Source organism: Petaurus breviceps, unplaced genomic scaffold, assembly GCF_028583685.1.
Source record: "Petaurus breviceps papuanus isolate PSGF00001 unplaced genomic scaffold, PetGlider_PUasm1.0 188, whole genome shotgun sequence".
NCBI classification, from domain to species: domain Eukaryota; kingdom Metazoa; phylum Chordata; class Mammalia; order Diprotodontia; family Petauridae; genus Petaurus; species Petaurus breviceps.
Window position 1 is genome coordinate 7,589,385 of NW_027185804.1, and position 25,326 is coordinate 7,614,710.

General features: G+C 44.7%; 1 protein-coding gene across 7 annotated transcripts in view; it reads left to right on the forward strand.

Moving 5' to 3' along the window:
• MICAL2 (microtubule associated monooxygenase, calponin and LIM domain containing 2) overlaps window positions 1-25,326 on the forward strand; it is a 264,175-nt gene that overhangs the window by 34,398 nt on the left and 204,451 nt on the right. For 6 of the 7 annotated variants that reach the window (XR_011168915.1, XM_069091238.1, XM_069091233.1 and 3 more), the window contains exon 2: window positions 16,866-17,223. Coding sequence is in view for 6 of the 7 variants with exons in the window: in XM_069091238.1 (XP_068947339.1) it covers window positions 16,960-17,223 (264 nt within the window). In the remaining variant the exon portion in view is untranslated. Of the gene's footprint in view, window positions 1-15,786; window positions 16,153-16,865; window positions 17,224-25,326 lie in introns of those variants that run through there. The other variant, XM_069091234.1, reaches the window with a different exon arrangement.

The following is a 25,326-nucleotide window of genomic DNA, read 5'->3' on the forward strand; positions in this document are numbered from 1 at the left end:
TTAAGAGACCAGGAGCACCTCTGCACCGTGATGGAACAACAGAGGAGGGCTGCAGCTGAACAAACACCCTTAGTGGAGTAGAAATCGCAAGAGCATCTCAGCCTTGTCCATACAAGAGGCATTGATCAAATGACCCACTATGTGGAAGGATTTGTGCTAGGCTTTACAGAGATGAGAGAGACAGTCTTCGCCCTCAGGGAGCTTATCATTCAGTAGGAGACATAGATGCTATACACACAGATATACTGAGTTTAAGTTTCCTTGAAAATTTCAATTCTGATTTGGGATGGAGGAGGGCAAGGAGACAGGGTGTATTTTTATTGATTAAAAAAATATTAAAGATTAAGAAAATCTCATTTCTATGTTTCTACTAGGTGCAGGCCCTCATTACCTCATGTCTGTGCTACTGCAATAGCCTTCTGGATTATCTCCCTGCCTCAAGTCTCTCCTTACTCTATTCTACCCTCTGCTCAGCTATCAATTGATCTTCCTAAAAGGAAATTCTGACTGAGTTCCCTTCCTCCTCTCTACCACCCCCAGCTCAGTGGGAACGGTAGGAGGGAGGTATGGGAAGCTGAAATCAGTTTTTTTAATATGTTGAGTTTGACATACTGGCAAGATAGAACCTTGAGGGAACAAGTACTCCTCAGGCTAACATAGTTCTAATATTCTGTGTGTCAGTGGAGAGAGAAGTGGTTTCAGAACCAAGAGGATCTGGGTTTGATTCAGACTTCTGAAGCATACTGGTGTGGGACATTGGCCAAGTCATGTAACCTCTCAATGTTCTAGACAGCTCTTTAGGACTATAGTTTGTAGAGAGGGTGCTGACCTGCTTTGGTAAGGAGAATTTCTTCACTCAGGAATTTGTTCTACCATTGAAACTGTCGATCTAGCCCCTCCCTCTCTCTGTCCTTAGGTTACCCAGAGTACATATGATAAGGCAGAAATCATTGTTATGTAGGACAGTTAAAAAGGCTGCATGGAAGAGTCAGATGATCCGGCTTCATTCACATCTTGATTATTTTCCTAAATAACCCTGTGATCCTTTTTACAACTGTCCATATTTGGGCCTCACTCTTCTCTTTCTGAGTGTTGCCTTGATTCAAGAGGATTCATCTGTCATCTTTGCTAATGCTGGAGAGGCTGTGGAACTGTGGGCAGAGCTGTGAATTTTCTTGGCAGTTATGGGAGAAAAAACAATTTGGAAATATGCAGAAAAGCTGACAGTTTGCTGATACTTTGTTCAGACCAGGGTTTGAATTTGATTATGATTATACAGTTGCTACCTTGTATCTATGACATCATAGAATCCCAGGATGGAGAGTTAGAAGGGGCTTTGATTATTCCATCAAACAGTGTCAAGGTATAGGGCTGGAAATAATGGATTTGGAGTCAGAGCACTTGGGCTCAAATTCTAGGTGTCCCATTTACTGCCTGTCTGACCATGGGGAGGCACTTCCCCCTTGTGGGGGCTCAGTTACGCCATCTGTAGCATGAGAAGTTGGCTAGCTGACCTCCAAGATCCTTTCCGGCTCCAAGTTTTTGCTGCTGTGACCCACCAATCCCATTACTGGACATACAGCCCTAGGCAGTAGAAGGAAGATTCCATAAATACTAAAATATTCATATAGACACTTTTTCTGGTAGAAAAAATATTAGAAGCAAAATAGGTGTCAGTTCATCAGAGAATGGCTAAATAATTGGTAATATATGAACCTAATGGAATACTGTTGTGCTAAACTAATATGAGGAAGTCCGAGAAACTTAGGAAGACTGATCCAGAGAGAAGTAAGGTGAAAACGATACGGACAATGATTAGAATAATGTTTTCGAAGACAAAACTAATCTCAGATGAAATTAGATGAATTCCAACAATCAATCTTGGTCCCAGAGAATAAATGATGAAACATGTTTCCCTGCTCTTAGATAGTTGGGGAGGTCTACCCCAGGCATAATGTGCACATTTTTTTGTCAGTGGTAGTTGCTATATAGGATGACTTTGCTTAGCTATATTTAATTGTTATGAGGAATGTTGCTGTGTGGGACATGATTATAGTGTAAAATACCCCATATGCATTTAATAAACTAAAGGGCTGGTTAAATAAGATGAAGGTTCATAGATTTAGACCTGGAAGGGACCCTTAGTCACCAGGTCCAGTGGTGGGGAACTACACGTGACCCTCTAGGTCCTCAAGTGCAGCCCTTTGACTGAATCTTGACCTTAAGACCTTGAGAACCACATGCGGCCTTGAGGCTACAGGTTCCTCACCCCTGGTCCTAGTCTAAACAAACCTCTTATTTTACAGATGACTTGCCACAGGTCACATAACTAGTAGTAGTTCTGGGAATTAAACCCAGGCTCTTTGACTCCAAAGCCAACATTTTCCCACTGTCCCATGCTGCTGTTGGATGAGATGATCTCTAAGCCTCTTCCATTTCTCTGTCCTGTGATCCTGTGACTAGAGAGACCCCAGGTGGCACTATTATTATAGATGGAATAATAGAGTTCAAACCCTGGTCTCATGACTTCTAATTCAGTTTTTCCAGTATGCTACATTCCATGCCTTCTCCAGTCTGTGACAGGCCTCGTTGCTTGCCAAGACACTGTGGGAAGAGTTGTTGGGCCATTCTTTGCATGGAATCCTCCACCTGTGTTACTCTCTGTCCTCCCCTGACCTGCAGCTAGTTCGTATGCAGTCAGGCATGGCATTCAGTTAGCCCTTATGAGATGGGTCCCTCTAGCCTGTCAGGGCACATCAGCCCTGCCCCAATTCAGAAAAAACATCAAGGGCTGTTCTCGGCCAACTGACATGTCAACACAATGGGGGTGAGAGAGCTATCCAGGATCTGAATTAGCTGTGTTCTTGATAAGCACAAGGAACAAAATGGGGGAGCCCAGTGGTTCTCTGAGCCTGAGAACTGGGCTCTCATGAGTTTCAAAGCAAATCCTTTACTCTCAGTTTATCTTGTTTTGTTTTCTAAACTCTTCAATGAGCTACTTTCTGAATATGGGCAAGTTTCTGCAAACAAGTCTCCATCTAAGTGACGGATATACTCATGATCCTAGCTCACCGTGGTGTAGCCCATTAAGCTTGACAAAGTGCTGTGAAAATTCAGGAGACTTTTTTTTTGGTTGGCAGAGACTGAGTCTCCAGATTGTTAGAAACCTCAAAGACCATCCCTACAGATTCTCAGGGTTATTAGAGACCTCGAAGCCCTCTAGTCCAACCCCGATTAAGAATTCCCAAGTTATCATCCCAACTTTTGCTTTGAAGACTTCATTTAAGGGGACAGGGGTGAAGACTCACCACTTTTCCAGGGCAGCCTATTCCAATTTGGGGTAGCTTCAATTATTGGCAAGTGTTTCCTTATAGGGAGGCGAAATCTGCCACTTGGCAACTATCCTTCTTCACTCTCCTTCCCCTTCCCCGACTACAGTCTTTAGTTCTGCCTTCTGGGACCAAGCAGAATTTAAGTCTCAGCTCTCTTCCATGTCACAGCCCCTCAAATACTTGTCCTGTCCCTGTCCTCTCCCTAGTCTCCTCTTTTCCAGTTTAAGTATCTCCAATTCTTTCAATTCTGTCCAGTTTCCCTTTGTATGGCATGGCCTCCAGTGCCCTCACTGTCCTGATTGCCCTCTTCTGGGATGCTTTCTAGTCTGTCAGTGTTCTAAAATGTGGTCCTCCAAACTGACCCCAATACTCTCACCATGTCTGATCAGGGCAGAGGACGGTGGGACTCCTACCACTCTTCTTCTGGACTCTCTGCTTCTCTTAAGTCTCTTTTCCTGCTTTCTAGGTCACAATATTAAATTACATTGAGTTTCCAGTCAGTTCCCAGATTCTTTTCAGATTAACTCTTCACCTAACCATTGCCTCCTTCATCTTATATCCGGGATGTTTATTTTCTTAAATATAAATATAGGACTTTCTATTTGGCTCTCTTGAATTTCATTTCATTAGATTGAGTCGCTATTTTAACCTGTTCAGTTCTCTTTTCTTTTTCTTTTTTGGATCTCAGTTCTGTTGCTTACTGTGTTAGTTATACCCTGCTTTATGGCTTCTGAAAATTTAATTAGCATGCTCTCAGAACCTTTATCCAGGTCACTGAAAAAAAATATGAAGCAGCCTAAGATCACAAATTGTTTCTTGGGGCACTGTACCTGAGCCTTCCCTCCAAGGGAATGTTGACCTTTCCTGATTCATCCAGTTCCAGAATCCTCTAGCCCTTGTTTCTCCCTCTTGTCTACAAGAATACTATGAGAGACTCTCAAGTACATAGCTGAAGTCTAGGTAAACGATATGTCAAGCCCTGCCCTGATCTCACAGTCTGCTTACCCTATCAGTAAAGGAAATGAAGCTGACCTGGCGTGACTTGTTTTGGATGAAGTACTGCTGGCTTTTAGGGAACAGGAGGCCGAGAGGTTCCCTGGGAGAGAGCTGCCTTTGGAGTCAAGGGATGGAGGGTTGAATCCTGGCATTGCAGCTTCAGGCAAGTCTGTTCGACCTCTCTGGTCTCTACGAAATTAGGGGGCTGGACTAGATCCCCATCTAAGGTTCCTTCCAGTTGTAAGGCTTCAGTCCTCTTTTCTCATTGTTCACAACCATCAGTCATTCTCATTAGCCTATATGCAGTGCGTGTGTGTGTGTGTGTGTGTGTGTGTGCGCGCATGCATATGCATGCCTGTACCTGGGATTCACCTTTTTGTTTCTCACTTCTGCCCAGCCTAGATAGCACAAGCATCCTTCTGTAGGGGATTTCTTCCCCATGTTCATTTTTGCTTTGAATCGAACGTCCCTTTCTTACCAAAGGTGGCATGTGGCTCTTTGGGAAACTATGGACTTAGGATTGGATCAGAGCATACTGTTTGGGACCCAAAAGTACAACTGGCCAAGAGGATGCTATTTTGTTGCTAACCCAGTAGGATTCCACCCATGAGCTGCTTTATTAAATGGATGTTTGCCACCGATTGTGTGCCAGGGCACTGAAAACGAGAAGACAAAAGCAAAATAGTCCCTTATCTGCAAGGTGCTTATGTTCTTCTGGGGGAAAAAACACGTGCCCAGAAAGTTAAATTCTAAATATGTCCAAAATAGATGCAAAGTGATCTCTAGGAAAAGGATGCTAAAAACAGGAAAGGAGATCAGGCTAGGTTTCCTGTAGGAGGTGACCCTTGAATTGACCTCTTCAGGAGGTAGGGATTTTACCAAGCAGAGAGGGGAGGGAGGGAGTGTGCATCCCATCCACTTGAAGAGTCACAGACTAATAATGGTTGCTAATGTTTACATGGTGCTTTAAGGTTTGCAAAATGCTTTCCCTTTTATCTCATTGGATCCTTACCACAACCCTGGGAGGTAGGTGCTGTTATTTGAGGAAACTGAACCTGAGAAAAGTTAAGTGACTTGCCCAAGGTCACACAGCTAGTAAACAGCCAATGCAGGATTCAAATTCAGGTCTTCTTACTCCAAGTTTATAACTCAATCCACTATGCCTTCTCGTTGCCCAGAATTATTTGGAGGGACTCTCCTGATACCTTTCCATCAGCGTGCCGCTTCCCCAACCAATGACCTTAGATTTACTTACCCTTAGTAGACTGTCAGCTTCCTGCAGGCAGGGTTGATTTGGTTTTGTATTCTCAGTGTTTTTCACAGTGCCTTGCACATTGTAGGTGATGCTTCAAGTCAGCTGGTCTACGTTTCTAGCTGTGTGTTTGGGGATACTGAGACTGAGTGGGGAGAGATTTGGGCAAAGTTAAATCATGGAGTTTGGATCAGAACTGATTTCTCCTGCTGTCTTAATGTGACTCCCCCTAGACCTCCCCCAACCTGATCCTTCTCTGCTTTTCTCAAGTGCATCCAAAGTGTACCTGAGTGTACATTAAGCTACTTATGGGACTCCTAAGGGTTCCTTGAGTGACTCTCCAAATTAACTCCCCCCTCCCAACATTTGAGGACCTGCTGTGTCCCTGTGGGGGTGGGTAGATGTGTGAGACCTTGCCCCCACCCTGCTGGCCTTCAACATCTGCTTGGAGAGACCAGACAAGAGAAAACATAACCAAAACCTGCTCTAGTCACCGGGGAAGAGATGGCCCCCCAGGCAATCAGGAAATTCCTGGATTCTTTGTTTAAAGTTGAAAAGAACCTTCTTCCTCTCAGGGAAATGCATCTAGTCATTTGCCCCTTTAGACAGGGGATTAAAGTCCCCATTAACGGACAGAGCTTGTGTGAGCATTGCTGCTTTAAATCTCTTAGGGGAAAGTCGAGAACCGGGGGCATTTGGGTTCCTGCTGAAAGCTTCATGTTGTTGGCATTGAAATGCTTCCCAGATGGCTGATAACATACTCTGGAGGAGTAGTCTCCTGCAGGGTTGGCTTATCAGTTATCCTCCCTGGGATGATAGCGGAGGTGAGGAGGAGGCTTATTGGAGAATGTGCTAAGGCAGCCTTCAAAGCAAAGCTTCTTTGGCAACCACGGAGGGAGGGACTCGGAGCTCGGCACTGGATCACTGTTTCCATAGATCTGGAACTGGGAAGGCCTTTAGATGTTTTCTAGTTAGTGGTAACAATACCTAGCATTTTTCTAGTTAATAATAATAAGGTTGTGAGAGGTTTAGTGATTTGCCCAGTTACACAGCTAGTAAGTATCTAAGGCAGGATTTGAACTCAGGTCTCCCTGATACCATGACCAGTGCTCTTAATCACTTCACCACCTCCTCATGTTGCAGAAAAAGGAACAGAGGTTGAGAAAGGGGCTGTGACTTGTCAAAGGTCACACAGGTAGGATGCGGCAGAACTGGGATTCGAACACAGATCTTTTGATCCCAAGTCCTACACTCTTTCTGATAATATATGGGTGGAAGTTTCTTAGTAGGTTTTCCTTAGCGTTATCCCCAGATGGGGCAATTACAAGATGATGATGTTAAAAATGAATTCTCCTTATTTTTTTGGTTCATTGAAATCCTGCATTTCAGTTCAATAGCCATATATTGACCACTTCTGTGTGCAAAGCACAAGGAATACAGATATGGGCGAAGGACATGCCCTCCCAAAACTTCCAGTCTGGTGGCTGTGAGATACGTGGCAGGAGTTCACATCCAAGTTGTTGTTTGCCCTTGTTCTCGAAGAGGACTGTGACATTGGGAAGATGATGCCATGACTTGCAAGTGAACTGGATTTAAATGAGGCAGGGCTGTGTAAGGTCACCGGCCTCACTTTATCCTCCCAAGCCATGTGGGTCCAGTGGCAATACATAGATCAGGACAACTGGAGATGGCCCCCTCATATCCAAGTAGATAGTGATTGTGTACACTGGAGAATGGAAGGACATTGGCTGTGGAATCAGAGGATTAAGATCCCACTTGTGACGTTCACTACCTTGTGACCTTGAGAAATTCACCTTATTTCTTTGGGCCTCAGTTTCCTCATCTGTACAATGGGAGTTATATTGGATGGAACTCTGACATCCCTTCCAGCTCTAGAGCTAGGATCCTCAACTTTTTGTTTATCTAGACTAGTGTAGTAAGAAGAATCCCAGGTACGGAATCAGAGTTTGCAGCTGTGCTCAGCTACTCACTCTCTGTATGTCTGGGCAAGTCTCTTTCAATAAGCTTTGGTTTTGTCATCTGTAAAATGAGGGGAGAGTACTAAGTAATGTCTAAGCTTCCTTCTGGTCTTAAAGATTCCTTGGCTCACCGTCATGAGTTCAAATGTGACCTTAGACACTTACTAGCTGTTTGACCCTGGGCAAGTTACTTAACCCTGTTTGCCTCAGTTTCCTCATTTGTAAAATGAGTTGGTGAAGGAAAGAACAAACCAATCCAGTATCTTTGCCAAGAAAACCATACATAGGGTCACAAAGAGTTGGACAGAACTGAAACAATAACAAAATCAAGCTCTCTGATCTTATGGAGAATGAGATTTGCAAAGAGGACATGACCATTCTGTAAGTGCCCAAGAGTGGGTTGATGGGGAATTTTCAAGGTACCTTTGAATTTATGCATGGGAAATACGTAAATCCTTCTTACCTTTGTGTACATAAAGGCATCATCTCCTCCCCCTCGGAATTTCCCTAGAACAAGAACTAACTAGCAACCAATTGAGAGATGAATCTATTGGGTACTCATTCATCTTCATGGTTCCCAGGGTTGCTTGTGGACATGGACTCTCTGGGGGAGGGGGAATGGGTGCTCCATCCATTAAGTCTGCTTGCATTGGCCCTTTTAGCTAGAGAGAGCTGCCCTGGGAACTAGCCTTGCCAAGTGAGGTGTGTGATGGGAGGTCTTGGCAGGCCCTTCTGGTGGCTATTCATTCCCTGACTTTTTTCTTTTAAAAAAAAAATTTTTTTTTTAGTTTTCAGCATTCATTTTTATGAGATTTTGAGTTCTAAATTTTCTCTCCCTCACTCCCCTTCTCCCCAAGACAGCATGGAATCTTATATAAGCTATACATGTACAACTATATTAAGCTTATTTCCACATTACCCTGGCTTTTTTTTTTTTTTTGCTTTTTAGAGGGGGGAAGGAAGGGCAATCGGGGTTAAGTGACTTGTCTAAAGTCACACGGCTAGTAAGTGTTAAGTGTCTGAGGTCGGATTTGAACTCAGGTCCTCCTGACTCCAGGGCTGGTGCTCTATTCACTGTGCCACCTAGCTGCCCCAACCCTGGCTTTTTAATAATGAGTATTTTTTAAAGTTGTGGGGGGGTGTCAAGGCTGCTCTAGATAGGAGGGCTCCTGGAAACTTCAGTTGCATCTGACACCAGTACCTTCCTGCCTACCCTCCAGTGAGATTCCCCAGTTGGTGTGTGACTTTCCCATCCTTTGTACCAGCTTCAGGATCAAGTGCCTACTCTGCAAGACTCAGTCTACACTTCCATAGAAATGAGTGGGGGTGAGGGGGTCCACCCATAAAGACTCCAAAGTTCAGACCCATAAATAGATAAGTAGGACAAAACAGAATATGTTAAATGTATGCGTCCCTTTCCTCATTTACTCGGGGGCAGAGCCATAGCTAGGAATTTTTGAGCATGGGGAAAATGGCAGGAAGCGGGCAAAGATGGACAAGCTGGATTATGTTGGAGAATAAGAATAATAGTATACTTTAAGGTTTGGAAAGCATTTTATATACGTTATCTCATTTGGTCCTCATTATTATCCTGTGAAATATGTATTAATCTCATCCCGATTTTATTAATGAAGAAACTGATGCTAAGGTAAAGTGACTTGCCCAGGATCACACAGCTAGTTAGTGTTTGGGGTGGGATTTTGACGTTAGTTTTCAGGACACCAGGTCCAGTGCTGGCATTTGGCCAACAGCAAGGCTGGTTGAGGAGTTTACTTCATTTGATAATGGCTTGTTTTAACTAATAAGTATTTTTTTTTTAAAAGCAATCGGGGTTAAGTAACTTGCTCGAGGTTACACGGCCAGTTATTTTTGGGTGGGTGTTAAGTATCTGAGGCGGAACCGATCCCAGGTCCCCTGACTCTGGGGCTGGTGATCTTACTCACTGCGCTACCTGGCCGCCCCTACTAATAAGTATTTTTGCTAACCAGATGCTGACTGAGCTGCTGATGGAGAATGGCCCTTTCCTTTAAGTTCTAAAGAAGTTCAGCCATGGGTGGGAGCTAGGTGGGCTCAGGGGTTTCTTCCCTAGGGCAGGAGGAGGGAGGGTGCAGCTCAGGGTAACCAGGCCCACTGAGATGCTGTCTTTCCTTTCTTGCCCCTTGTGGTCAGTCTGAATCGTTAGCCACCAGAGGCTTTGTGAGTCATGGAGTCTCAGACATAGTCGAGGAGAAGAACCACAAATAAGTAACTCTGCTTGAGAAAAACAAAACTGCTGTAAGCTATTCTTGGAAACAGCAAGATTACATCGTGTTTCTTCCAAGAAAATGTAGGAAGCTTCTACGTTTCTGGGTAGTTTGTTTTATTTATATTATGATGTCAAATTCCAAAGGAGTGGCAGTTGAGCAGAGAGTTTGCGAGGAAAATTTTAGCAAAATGTATTCATTTCAAAGACAGAACCCAAGAACTAGAGATTTTTTTTCCCCTTGGACTTAGCTCTGAAGCTTTTGAAATCTTCCTCTTCCTGTTCCCACCTTCCCACATATAGATCTCCCTGGCAGATGTGTACACAGTGGATGGAGCACTGGGATTGATTGGAGTCAGGAAGACTCCTCTTCCTGAGTTCACATCTGGCCTCAGACACTTACTAGCTGGCTGTGTGACCCTGGACAAGCCACTTAATCTTGTGTGCCTCAGTTTCCTCATCTATAAAATGAGCTGGAGAAGGAAGCAGCAAACCACTCCAGTATTTTTGGCAAGAAAATATCAAATGGGGTCACAAAGAGTCTGACATGACTTAACAATGACAACAGCATAGCTAGGCTCTTTTGTAGACAAGTTGGAGATGCTCATGCTGTCTTTGACATAGCTTTTGGCTATTTTTGAGCCAGTATCTGAAAGTGGGCTGATGGGTCCCTTTGAATGATCAACTCACAGTAATAACAATACCTTTTTGTATTGTGTGTGTAAAAGGATTTGGAATAATGTGATTGGCATCCATCCATCTCCTGTAGTAGTCCTTCCCTAAGAAAGTCCTTACCTTAAAGCAACAAAAAGCCAGCATTAAATTTGGAGGTACCGACTCTAGGCTGAGGGTCATGAAGGCTGGAAGCTGCTAGGTCTTTTCAGAACACAGGAGGATTTCTTACTGTCACTGAACATGGCATGGTATGGTGGAAGGAGGGTGGGATTCAGGGTCAGAGGACCTGGGTTCAGTTCCCAACTCTGCCACTTTTTATCTGTGACTTAGGGTAAGTCAGTTTACCCCCTCAAGGCCTCGGTTTCCTCATTTGTAAAATAAGGAATTGGACTTAATGACTACCTAGTGTTTTTCCTGCTCTAAATCTAAGAATGGATTCTGCATAGGGAGGCAGGGGAGAGAGTGGGGTTTTTGTTGTTGTTTTTAAATAACTTTGTATTGCTATGGTGTTACATCAGTCAGTCAACAAGCATTTATTAAGCACTTACTACATGCTAGGCCCTAAACTAAGTGCTGGCCATAACAAAGGAAGGCAGAATAATGGGCCCTGCTCTCTAAGAGCTTCTGTTCTAATGTGGAGGAGGAAGGGGGAGACTGCGCACCTGCCTCTCTCCCTCTCTCTCTCCTTTTCTCTCTCCCTCCTCTTCCCCCTCTCCTTTCCCTCTCCGCCTTCCCCTGCCTCTCTCTCCCCCTCTCCCTCCCTCTCTGTCTCTCCCTCTCTTCCCTCCTCTCTCTACATGCACACACAGGCACATACATACATATATGCATGATATATGCAGTACTACAGTGTAAACACAAAGTAATCCCTCTGAAGGATAGGCCTTGGGGTGGGGATGGGAGGGAAGGGGTTTGAAGAGGACTGGAAGCCCAGTCTCTTATTTGAGAGCCATCTGTTATGATAAAGACTTTTTTAAGAGGAAGAAAAAAAAATTCAGTGAAACTAACCAAGTATCCAAAAAGGATTGCCACTTTTGGCAATGGTGTAAATCCCATTTTATAGGTGAGGAAGGTGAGATGAGCCCTAGGTCAGTGCCAGAGTCAGAGCTCCCTCCCCTCTTCTGGATTTCCAGCCAGTATCTAGCTGGTAGGAATAAGAAACAGACCATTCTCCAAGGAGCCTTGCACAGCCGGGCCCAGCTAATCTTTTCAGATCATCTCTTTCTCCAGTCTGCCTTGTGTCACTGTGGTAAAAGCCTCGATCTTGCAGAGCTCTCCATACCTGCAATCCCCAAATCACCTTTGTCTTACTCTGAGCTAGGCCTGCTCGCTCTCTGGCCCAGGGCCGGGTCCTTCCACTGGCTCAATTACTCCCTAGGGTGTCTGGCCTTTCTTCCTTCTCTTACTTCACTTCCCTAATTGTAGGGAGGGTGTGGCAGAAGAGGCAGCATTTTTGTTGTGTTGGAGCACTGCAGTGGCAGGACCTAGGCTGGAATAGGGGGTGGGCTGGAGCAGTGACCCCCGGGACATCCACAGTCAGGCTTGACTTGTTCTGCTGATTGTCAAGACTTAAGGTGATGGAGAAAATGATGACAATGCAGATTCAAGTTAAATGTAGGTCCTCTTGTTAAACATTTACCAGCATTCCATGGGGGTGCCTTGGACTCTTATTAGCTGTGGAATCCTGGGTCTAAATTTCTTCATTTATAAAATGGAGGGGTTGGAATTAATGACCTGTAAGATCCCTTCTAGGGCATCTAGGTGGCACAGTGTATATAGAGTGCCAGGCTTGAATGACTCATCTTCCTGAGTTCAAATCCAGCCTCAGATGCTTACTAGCTGTGTGACCCTGGGCAAGTCACTTAACCCTGTTTGCCTCAGTTCATCAATAAAATGAACTGTATAAGGAAATGGCAAACCACTCCAGTATCTTTGCCAAGAAAACCCCAAATGGGGTCACAGAGAATCAGACACGACTGACAAATAACCAAACAACAAGAAAAGAGCCTTTCTAAGTTACAAGCTAATGATTCTATGATTCTAGATCTGCCTAATTATTCTATTGAAATTGCTGCTTATAACTGAACACAAACCTGCCTGGCCTGATTCATCTCACTCACCTTTCAGCCCCACTGCCTGACTCCCTCCCACTTCCTTTGATTTTCATACTCATCAGAAGTAGGCAAGTTGCTTTGGAAACAAGATAGCTAGCCTAGCCCTGCATTGGTCCCGGATGCTTGGTACACCTGGCCTGATTCAGCACATATTTGAATATAGCTTACTGTAGGGGGAAGCGTACTTGAAAAGAATTATTATAACAACAGCTCACCTTTATGTAACGCTTTCCATGTTACATTATTCGAGCGTCACGCTGCTTAGGCTAGGAAAGGAGATAGTGTAATTATGGCTGTGCTGCTGCTGCTGATGGTGGTGGTGATGTTACAGTTGGGAATGATTTTTACTTTCTCAAACCTCAAGTAACACATTTTGTACTTCTTTTGATTTTTGCCGTGGTCTGTTCTGCATTATGGTTGTTAGAATGTTGTACATTTGTGTGGTTTGCTAGAAGCCTTGTGAGGGCAGGGATTAATCATCTCTTGACTGTTGTTATATCAATCCCCCACACCTAGGTGATCCACCACAGGTCCCTTTTGGCTGCAGGTGGCAAAAAAGTGATGGTTGGGTGAATGAATGAATGAACGAGCCCTCATTTTACAAATTGAGGAAAACAAGTCTTTTTTTAAAGCAATTGGGGTTAAGTAACTTGCTGAAGGTTACACGACTAGTTATTTTATGTGGGTGCCAAGTATCTGAGGCTGGAACTGATCCCAGGTCTCCTGACACCGGGGCCAGCACTCTTACTTACCTGGCCACCCCAAGGAAAGCAAGTCTTAAGAGGGTTTCTACCACATAGCCAGGATTATGCAGTTAAAGAGGCAGAATCAGGACTCAAAGCCAGATCTTAGCTAAGAGTCTTTATTCTTTTTGTTACGTTGTTGCTGAACAGCCCCAAATCTCTGCTGGGATAAGACAGAGAGTCCGAGCCTCAGTCTCCTCATCAATAAAAGGAGGAAAATAATGCCCATAGAACCTGCTTTACAGGTTTGTTGTGAGCATTGAGTGAGATGATGTAAATAAACCATTTTGGGGGTTGGGATCTGAGATACCAGTTGGCATGGGGTACTCCCTTACTGATGCACGTTAGTCTCGGTTCTTTATAATTTTAGAAGTGACTGGGCTCACAGGGTGAGTGAGTGAGCTGTGCAGAGGCCACACACTGTGTTGGAGCCGTCACTTGCACTCAGCCCAGGTCTCCATTCACTCTGTTCTGTTGCTTTTGACATTAAGGTGCTTTGTAAGCTTTCAGGTTCTGTGTAAATGACAGCTATTTTTTTTGGTCAGGACTTGGGATTTCATTCAGGTGGGGAACTCCCTGGTGTAGAAACTCCCTTCATCATGCTGATCTGCAGGTTATCTGTAACTAATAGTCTTATTCTCTGGGGTCCTGAGAGGTTAAGTGGCGTGTGTGTGTGTGTGTGTGTGTGTGTATATGTGTGTGTGTGTTGAACCTCAGGTCCTTGAACTCCAAGGAGGACCCTCTATTCACTCTTCTTGTCTCTGTATGAAGCAGCTGACCAAATGAGAAAAGGCAAAGAATGCCACATAGCCAAGGGAAGGCAGGCTTGGCAGGAGAGGTAGCCCTTGGAGGATGAGCAGGATCACAGTGTCACAGTGAGAGCTGGAAGGAACCTCGGAGGCCATAGAGAATATTCCCTTTATTTTACAGATGAGGGAAGTGGATCCCAGAGATGGGAAGTTACTTGCTCTGAAAGACTTGGCATCTCAAAGACCTAGGTTCTAATCCTTCCTCAGGTTACTTGCTGCCTGAGGTATTCAAGTACCTATTTACCTCAGGTAGTAAGTGACCTGAGGAGGGATTAGAGCCTGGGTCTTCCAGACTTTAAGTCCAGCATGAGTTGATGTAGATGGGCAGAGAGGAGGTGGAGGGCATAGGATGAGTTGGGGAATATTGTTTGAGGAGAGACTTGGTATGTGTTTCAGGAATGTTGAGAAAAGATCTTGAATAGGGCATAAGGTTGGGAAGGTGAGGTCAGGTTGTACGAGATCTTGAATTCTAAGTCAAGGAGTTTATAGAAAAAGGGGGAAACAGGGAATCATTCCTGGTTCTTGAGCAGGAGAGAGACATGATAGAAGTGGGGTTTGGGGAAGATGAGTAGGAGAGAACAGAACAGGGAGAGGATATGAAAGAGAAAAGGCCTAGGTTTTGCTGGGCATAGAGGGAAGACATTGCCACATGAGGACCATTGATTTTGATCTTTAAGGGACCTTTAAAGTCATCTAGCCCAATTCCTTCATTTTTACAAATGAGAAAATGGAGCCCTAAAGAGGGGGAGGTCACACAGGCAGAAAGAAACTGGCCTAGATTCCAACCCAGATCCTCTGGCTTCAGATTCAACACACTTTCCACTGTACCATGCCACCTCACTTCCTAATTTGCTTTGCTCCCTGGCAGGGCCATTGGGCCATTTGGCCCCCACAGGCATCCTTGGAGAGGCCATGGTGACCCAGAACCCTCTGGGCACCCCTCCAGAACAGTATTTCCTTCTCTTATATATGAAAATACCTGCCTCCCCACTCAAGGTCTAGGCAGCCTGTAACTCCCTTTCTTCTTCTCTGCCTTTGTCTTCTTCCTTCATCTCCTAGCCACTCTTAGAATCCGATTCATCATGGGAAACCGAGTGGCAGACAATATCCTTCTGTATTTGAGTTTTATGAAGCCAGTTGCGAAACCAAATGGACATATTAAAAAAAATCCTTGTATTTGAGGTATAAAGAAGTCCAGTTTGACAACCAACAAGCACCTACTGCGTGCCAAGTACCTGTGCTAGGCACTGGGGATGCAAAGACAAAAAGAAAAAAAAATCTCTGCTCTCAAGGAGCTGGTGTTTTCTCAACCAAGATACCATCAGTATAGAGAGAAGAAATGCTGAGTAGATGCGAAGCATTTATTCTAGCCCCCTTGGGGTTCTGTGAAGGGGCTCTCTGGCTCCTGTTAGCACATCCTTCGCCATGTGAGGAGCCCTACTCAGCGCATCATGTGCCAGGGATATTGACGGAGCAGCATGACTCCCGCTGATGAGGCTACCAGCTCATTCCTCTAAAATAGCTGCAATTTAGCTCTGTTCAGAGCAAAAGAACACATGCTTGGGAAATCAGAGCGAAAGCATTGCTTTTTTTTTTTTTTTTTTGCTTTGAAAGTATTTAAATGACTTGCCTAAGAAATGTCTGAGGTTAGAGTAGGACAGATAGGAGGGACGATGGCCAAAACCCCAGGAAGTTATTTTGGTAATTTGAATGAACACTCATTCCATTTTCCCCCATCAGTCTGTGCACTTGCTCCAAATAGCTCCTGGTTTGGGTTTAGGCAGCACAGACTGCATTTGCATTTCTCCAGGGACATATGCGCCACTCTCTGTGCCTCCAGGTTCAATGCCAGTCCAAAGTGCCTGAAAACAGAGAGGGGTCTGTGGGCATCTCCTGTGCACCAACCCTGCAAAAGAAGGGCTTCCACCTGTAACTGGGGAAGAGAGCTTTTAAAATTGGGGGTGTCCAGTGGTGGGGAGGATGGCAGTGGCATCCTGCATGAACACCAGGGTAAGTGAGTCTTCTATGCTTGGCTGTCTCTCCATAGGCATCCTTTCTCTTCTGTCAGGAAGAAATGTCCATTCTATCCTAGGATTTTATGTCCCTCAGTTACTGGGTATAGTCTTTTAGGGCATACTGAGTAATGCTTTAAATCTGTGCCTGTGTGCTAGGTTTGAGAATCAGTGGTGTGGTGGAAGGACCATTGGCTCTTGGTGTTGGGAGATTTGGGTCCTGGTCTTAGCTCTGCATTTATCAGCTCTCTGACTTCTCTATGATTCAATCTTCATTTTGTAAATGAGGTGATTGGACTAGATCGGTGTTGCCTAAAAGGCTGAATGAAGTTGGCACATGAGCTCGGCAGGGGTTCTACATTTAACAACCAGGTTTAAAGGGGGAGCACCCCCTCAATTCCCAGTGCCCTAATTGATGGATTTAAGTAGTGCTAATTACTGAGAATTTCTGTTTTTAAAAATATGTATTTTATATTCTCTTGTTTGTTTTAAGGTTATTTAATGTCAACATTAGCTGGAACTGGGTTTTGAATAGAAAACAAAACGTCTTCAGATGTGTTAACAACATAGCATTGCAAACTGACTCTTTCGAAGCAGACTTTTCATAAACTGTTTGTTGGAGCATTACCTCTTTCTTCTTCTTTCCACCCCCCCCCCCATTCCATTGTGTTAATGCATAAAGCTGATGTGGTTCTTTCTCTCTCCCTCCAGGTATGACCATTCTTCAGGTATCCCATGGTGCTCTCCTCTGTGATCTTTGCTGTGCAGAACCTGTCTGAGCTTCTCTCCTGACTACCATCAGAACATGGGGGAAAATGAAGATGAGAAGCAGAGCCAGGCTGGCCAGATCTTTGAGAACTTTGTCCAAGCCTCCACATGTAAAGGCACCCTGCAGGCCTTCAACATCCTCATTCGACACCTGCAGCTTGACCCCTCAGACCACAGGAACTTCTATTCCAAGCTGAAGTCTAAGGTGACCACCTGGAAGGCCAAGGCCCTTTGGAACAAACTAGACAAGCGAGGAACCCACAAGGAATACAAGAGAGGGAAGTCCTGCACGAACACCCGGGTAAGTGAGTGAGCCTTCCAGGCGTGGGGGCCGCACTCCCAAATGATGACTGTCCACTGGAGTTCCATGGTTGGGTCTCGCTTTGGCCACACTGTTAACTTAGAATAGTTTTGTGAGAATCTTCTACGACTCAGTAAAGGGTATTTAGGACTGAGGCTGTGCTTGTTAGCCCTATCATGAGTCAGTGAACAAGAATTTATTAAGCACCTGTTATGTGCCAGCCACTGTTAGACGTGAGGACACAAAGACAAGAAGGTAACACCTCTTGCCCTGGCAGAGCTGGGTTCTGTTGATTTTATCTGTAAATAACTGAATCTGCATCACAGGCAAATTCGTTTTGGGGCAAGGGGGTGCTGTGATGCAGAGGAGAACCTGGAAGGGTTGGTCCTTGCCTCTGAATACTTATAGGGTGTCAGGGTAGGCCCCAGGACAGGCACCCTGTTGACAGGCATGGTGGCTATGCTATCTGTGCCCTGGGCAGACTCCACAGGGGGTTCCTGTAGCTGCAGACTGACTTAAGCAACCACAGATTAATATTACCTAAGTTAGATTATGGTTTTATTGATTTCCTTAAACATTTCCCAGTTACATTTTAATCTAGTTCTGGCTGCACTGGAGGTTTTGCAGACCCCAGGTCTGACAGAGGAACTGAAATGTGTGGGGATAGGGAGGAAACGCCCCCCCCACTTTGGATGTCAAGGGCCTGGAAAGAGTCCCCTTGGCCCCTTCTTCTACCCCTATGGCTCTGAGATACGTTGATCTGAATAAAGGGCTAATTTTAGATATCACTGGTACCACTCTTTAGCAGAAATAGGAGCCATTGACTGAAGAGGGAGGGCTTTTGGTGATGGAGCTCAGAGAAGGGAACTGATCCCCAGAAGAGGTAGAAACTATTCCTACAGAGAATAGCAGAAGAAGGACCAGAAGCCAGGTCCCCACAGCCCTAGTCAGTTTCATTTTTCTTTCTCCTGTGCTCTCTGCTGCCTCATGGTAGCTGCCATTTTGGTAGAAGAGTCCCCCCTCCCCCTAAGATCTTCCTCTGGCACTTAATACTGTAGCTGTGTGACCTTGGGCAAGGCACAGCCTCTCTGGACCTTGATTTCCTTGCTTGTAAAAAAGATATTGGACCAGATGGTCTGTACAGTCCCCTTCCAGCTTTAAAACTACAGGCTCACGATGCTTTCTTCCACTGTAAGAGAATCAGAAGAGAGAGTTAAATAGATGCCTGTAAATGAGGGATGTGGGACCCCTGAGAGCATCCTCCTCCCTTCTGTTAAGTGTGGAAGCAATGTAGGGATTATTTGGATGGTTCTGACTCCAGAAATTGGGGGAGAAGAAGAGGGACTCCCTCTTATTTTCAAAATAGCTGAGACACACCTATAATTAATTTGAATCAATCAACAGACTTAAAGCTAAGAAGAAAATTTATTCTAGGTGAGAGGAGATGAGGAACCCAGCTGAGTTGGTAGCTATAGATGTAAGAGATGCCATGGAGATAGAAATGGTGAATTTGGCGGGTGATGGAGACTCAGGAGTGGGGTGGAATGCAGGGCTTCCGAACCTGGGAGACTGGAAGGATGAGGATGCCGTCTATGGAACGGGAAGGCTTTTGAAAGATAATGAGCCCAGTTTTGGACGTGTTGATTTTGAGATGTCTCTTGGATAGTAACGTCCACTGATTTTCTCCTTTAGCCTGCCCCCTGATTTAGAAGGTTTCACTTTAGCCATCAGGGCATTTTATAGAGCAGCATAAAGAATCTCTGATCCTTTCTGGAGCCTTCCGTGTTGAACTGGCCTCAGGTAGGGGACCCCAGGATTGAGCTGCCCTGGTTGTTCTCTCTTTAGCCTTTGGGACTCCAAGCCAGGCAAAAGCCACTTGGACAGGAAGAAGTAGCCATGAGTTTGGATTAAACAGTGAGCAGACGTGATTTCGGTGCTGGAGGAGATGATGTAGTCAGAGCCCTTGGAATTCTTTTTGGTGCCAGTCCCAGGATGAGGGTTTGAACTCTCTCTCCATGGAGATTTGGTCTGTTGTGTGTTTATCTGCATGATGGAGGGCTGCAGAATGCACTGTGGGCCTCTGTGTCTGCTTCCCACGTCTCACGGAAGGCGGTGATGGACAGCTTCCCCGAGAGCTGAGCACAGACTGTGCTGGGCCTGTAGAACTCATCCAGCTCCTGCTTTGACCAGCCTCATGTGCTAAGCAGTACCCATGGGTGGCACAGGCTGACCCAGCCAGCCACACAAGGGGAAAAGGAAAAATGGGGAGCTAGAAGTAGAAGAGTCTTCTTTCCTTCTTTTCATCCACATTCTTCTCTTCATTTCCCAACCTCATCCTGCCCTTTCCCATCTTTCTGTCTGTCCTCATACCTGGCCCCTATTCCTGGAAGAGACTTCTCTCAGACCTTCCCCTTCCCTGAGTTGTCGGTTTTGCCATTTGTGAAATGAGGACTGTGCTATTGCTGGGTGCTTGTGAAGCAAGTGCTTACTGTGAAGCACCTCCCTTCCAGACCGCACTTGGGTGGCCCCTCTGCTATGGAGCCTTTCTTGAGATAAGTTTGATGTCTCCCACCTCATCTTGTGGGGACCTTTCCTTATCGCTCTTCTTTCTCCTTGCATCACACTTACTGGTGTATGAGTTCTGATCCCCTCTTGGATTTCAAGCTCCTTGAGAGGAGGCGCTCTGGGTTGGAATCTAGCTCTGTATCTCTCCCTGCACTCATTACAGTGCTTTGCTCACAGGTCAGTACTCAGTGGGAGCTCCGTTGATGCAACCCTACTATATCTTATATCTTTTCATTTTTTTAATGCAGGTGAAAGCGTAAAAGTTTCATTCATTCATTTATGTATTTATTTTGGAGGGCAATTGGGGTTAAGTGACTTGCCCAAAGTCACACGGCTAGTAATTGTGTCAGGTGTCTGAGGACAGATTTGAACTTGGGTCCTCCTGACTCCAGGGCCAGTGCTCTATTCACTGTGCCACCTAGCCTCCCCTTCATTTATTTTTACCAAATTATTCATTTTCAGTTTTCAACATTCACTTCCATAAGTTTTAAATTTTCTTCCCCTCACTCCCCAAGATGGCTTGCAATCTGATATGGGTTCTACACATATATTCCTATTAAACACATTTTCCCATAGAAGAATTATAATGAATGGGAAAAACCATGGGAAAAAAAAAACAAATAAAACAAAACAACAAAAGAGTCTGCTTCGCTCTGCATTCCGATTCCATAGTTCTTTCTCTGGATATGGTTGGCATTTTCCATCATGTGTCCTTAGGAATTGTTTTAGGTCCTTACATTGCTGAGAAGGGCTAAGTCTATCAGAATCAGTCCTTGAACACTGTGGCTGTTACTGCGTACAGTGTTCTCCTGTTTCTGCTCCCCTCACTCGGCATCAGTTCATATAAATAACTTGCATCTTTAAAAACAACTTTGAAAGACCACAGAGCTCTGATCAGCTCTCTGAGGAGTCATGCCCTCAGAAGAGGGATGATAAAGTATGCCATCCGCCTCTTGGAAGAAGGGATGGACCAGGGATGCAGAATGAGGTGGGACTTTTTCAGACATGGGGCAACATGTTCAATTGTTTTTCTTGACTATACACATTTATTACAAGGGAGGACATCTATTGCAGTGAGGAGTAAGTTAATAGGAAATGAAAGAGATGCAAAAAAAAAAAGGAAAAAAGGGGGGGAAGCATCAATAAAAGTAAAAATAAAAAATAAAAATGAAAAAATAAAACTATAAATATAAAGAGGGCTGTAAATTTACAAGGAACAAACATAATAACCCCAAAGAAGAGGTATGAGAAGACACCTTCCCCTGCTCCTGTGGGAAAGTGGGGATGGGTCCACAGGGGGAAACACTCAATAGTTTGTTAGATTTTTTTGTATGGTTATGCTGATTCTTTTTTTCTGTATTTTTTTAAGTATCCGTTGTATATTGAATGGCTTTCTGGGAGGGAGTGGGGGGGGTGCAGAAGGAAATTTAGGTGACATAAAAATAAGCAAATAAAACTTGATTTCAAAAAATAGATGGGAGAAAACATAAAAAGTCACTAGGGAGTGTAGTCAACAATTTTGTTTCTATAATATTCTATATAATAAATACTTTAAAATGTCCATAATAAGCTCGTGGTTTTATATACAGTCCAATTTTGTTTTCTTTGTATAGAAATGTTTGTGCTGATTTTTATTGTTGTTCAGTCATTTTTTTCAGTCACGTGAACCTCTTCATGACCCTATTTGGGGTTTTCTTGGCAAAGATACTGGAGTGGTTTGCCATTTTGTTCTCCACCTCATTTACAGATGAGGAAACTGTGGCAAACAGGGCAAAGTGACTTGCCCTGGGTCACACAGCTAGTAAGTGTCTGAGACTGAATTTGAACTCAGATCTTCTAGACTGTAGGCCCAGCACTGTGCCATCTAGCTGAGACCTACAATAAAAATGAAAAATTTCAAAATTAAAAAAATGAGTAACATAGCTTAGTAGCTTCAGTTGCCTAGAGGTCAGACAGGTTAAGTAGATTACCCAGGGTCACATAGCTAGTGTCAGAGACCATGCTTCAATTCCAAGCCTGGCATTTTCCCCTTTCCACAGGCTCCAAGCCCTTGCTGTGCCCACAGAGTAGGCTCTCCCTAAATGTTTGTTGGAAACAAACAAACAAATGTTGGAAACATTGTTAGAATGAAGCAAAGGGAGTAGCAGAAGAGGAAGGGAGAAGTTGAAAGGGATGTGTGGAGCAGGGAGTGGTGGGGAACCACCCACAGTGCCCGGGGTTGCCCACCCCTGAGCTGTGGCCCAGCACCATAAAAAGTCCCCGCCCTGGGGAGCATCCAATGGGAGGGAGGGAGCAGGAGAAGCAGCATCTCTCTGCTCCCTCCGCCTCCCCAGGAGCCTGTCTCTGTTGGAAAAGCTATAAACTTTTATTGTTCCAAACTCCCAACTGCAGCCTAAGCCTTTTGTGTTTATGCATGATTGACTTTCTTTTAGAAATTTGTTTTACATTTACTTTGAAAGTCCTGGGGGTCACTTGAGGGAACCCAGCTGGAGTTAATTCTCCAACATTGGAGCATTTTTGCAAAAGCTCCTGTTCCCTAATTTCCATTCCATCTCCCCTGTTTGGGGGGACAGGGGGTGTCTCCGCTGTCATTTAGACTCTTTGGGCAAAAAGACAGATTCACAAGTGGGAAGGGCATTGAAAAATGTCTAAATGCAGCTCCTCAAGTGATGGTTCCTCTTTGACTTGCTGTCCACGCCGAGGTGTTTATTTCCTGAGTGAAAGAGAGAAGTTTCTCAAACCAGGTCAGGAGAAGTGGGGCCTGATCCCTGGGCTGGGCCAGCCTGGCAGGGGAGTCATCTGGAGTGCCCGTGGGTTGGAAGGAAGACTATGTTTGCCAGGGTGGGGTTGGCAGAGTTTGGGTGAAAGCCTTGCTGGGTGGCTTTGCTTGGAAATGAGGAACTGGAGTCCTCTTGGCCTCTTTACTTTGAATAATAGCTAAGGATGATGGCTAACATTTCGATAGTCCCTTCAAATTTGCAAAGCATTTTATAAATCATCTCGGGTAAGCCTTACAACAACTCTCCCGAGTTAGGTGCTGTTACTTTCCCCATTTTACAGATGAGAAAACTGAGGCAAAAAAAAAAAGTTAAGTGACTTGGCTGGGATCACATAGCCAGTAGGGCTAAATTTGACCTGAGGTCTTTCTGAGTGCGGGTCCACAGGAAAAGAGAGCCCCTCTTCATTTGAAGCCTTTCCTGGTTCCTCCTCTACACAGAACTGACCCTGCCCAGCAGAGCTCACCTGTTAGGCCTTTCTTATTAGGCTCCTTGAGATCTTTTCATAGGTTCAGAGTTCGAGGGAGTCGAGAAGACACACACACACTCACTCACATGCTCTTTCTCCTCCCCTGCTTTTCCCTTCCTCTTTCTCTCCCTCCTCTCCCTCCTCTTCCTTCTCTTCTCTTCTCCTACCTCTTTCTTCTACCCTATCTTCCACCTTTTCCTCCCTCTCTTCTCCCCCTCCTTCTGAAGGGTCACTTCCCCTTTATGCCCCAGGCAACTTTCTGAGACATTAAGTTGCCCTACCAGGACTGATCTGCATTGGTACAGGGCAATTCCCTACACTGCTGAAATCATGTCTGGTTAAAAAATCCTGTTAAAACTGACATCTATACCATGCTTTAAGGTCTGCAAAATACTTTGTGTATATCATCTCATTTGAGCCTTATAAAGAAAGTATTACAGGTTTCATGCCTATTTTACAGATGAGGAAATTGAGGCTCAAGAGAAATTCAGTGACTGGACCATGAGAACCAAGGTAGTAAATGTTGGTGTTAGGATTTGAACCTGGGTTTTTGTCTTCCAGTGTGACACTTTAGCTCCTCACCCCATGTTGCCTTTGTCTGTGCTGCACTGAAGTTATTGTCTAATTATGACAGATCTGTGTAGGAGTCATTTTCCCAAGCCTTCCTCCCACCATTCTGACACACTAGACCATGTCCAGGTTGAGAAGGTTGGAAGGGATGCCAGATGTTATCTAGTTCCCCTCTTCCTCCAGCCTAGCTCATACATCAAGAGGTAGAGCTAGAAGGGACCTTAGGGCCCCCTCATTTGACAGGCAAGTAAAAGTAAACAAGCACTGATTGATCTCTTATTAGATGCCAGACACCTACTAATAAGCATTGGGAGTTGCATGGATCAGATTTCCTTTACATGGGTGTTGTCATTATATCCATTATTTTCCTGGTTCTACCCACTTCACCCTGGATCAGTTTGTAAGTCTTCTCAGGTTTCTGTGCAACCATCCCCTTCACCGAGACTCCAGTTTAATTCAATTAAGCACCTACTCTGTGCCAGGGGTTATGCAGGGCAGTGGGGCTTCCAAGACGGAAACAGAACAGAACTTGCTTCAAAGGAGCTTACATTCTATTGGTGGGAAAAAAAGTGTACATAGAATATAAAATACAAAATATATACAAAGTTGGTCTCTTTCAATGCAATCCCCTTCCTCTCCAAATGACTCTCAAAGCTAATGTAGCCCAGGTATTCTAAACTTGGAGGGTCTGTGGGCTTGGGGCATGAAATATATATGATATAATTGTTTTCCTTTGAAATCCTATATATTTTATTTTATGTGCTTAAAAACATGATTCTGAGAAGGGGTCCCTAAGTTTTACCACATTCCCAGAGGGGTCCCTAGGCTTTGCCAGAGTTCAGTGGGCCCCTGGATTTAATCAAATTCCCAGGAGGGTTCCTAGGCTTTCCAGAATTAGGGGGGGTGGTCCTTGGGTTTCACCAGATTCCAAGAGGGATCTACAATTAAAAAAAGGCTAAGAACTCCATTTTTGGTAATCACTCAGTTCAGTGTATTTCACTTGCTGATTTCAGAAGGACCAATAGCATTTGAGCAGTCAGAAGGGAGAGGAGGAATGGTGGGAAAGCCTAAGGTGTATCTCTCTATATGTTTAACTGGGTCTGCCTAAAGTGTAACCAAAGTGAGTTTTAGTTTGGTGGAGGAAAGCAGACTTGACTCTCACTGTCCTTTACCTTTCTTGGTCTCCCCAGCGCTTAGCACAGTGCTTGGTGTGCCTAATACATGTTTATGGACCGACAGTGGGGATTTAAAGAAGTCAGAGGGTCAAATGTAGTGCCTGTCACAGTGACGTGGAGCAGTGCCAGGGATCTCTTCTCCTGGGTGAAGGAAGCCAAAAAAAATGCATAGAAAATTTCTGCCTCAGACTTGGTGCGAGCCCCTGTTGGTGTGTCCTCCTGAATGGCTTCTGACTTCCTTCTCTTGCTGGAAATCTAGGCATGGAAAAGGATTGTTAACTTGAGGACCCAGGATGAACAGTGGAATGCCCAGGAGGGCAGCTAGAGGCACAGTTTCAAGTTTGTAGATCTCTAGGATTTTGAGTAGTAAGGTACCTCATTGATCATTCAGGCTAACTCTCGCACTTCACCAATGAGAAAACTTTGCTGTGCCGTGGGGAAAATGCTGGGTTTGGAGCCAAGGGACTTTATTTGAACCCTAGCTCTATAGCTTAACTTATCTGCGTGACCTTGATCAAGTCACTTCATCACTGTGCCTCAGTCTCCT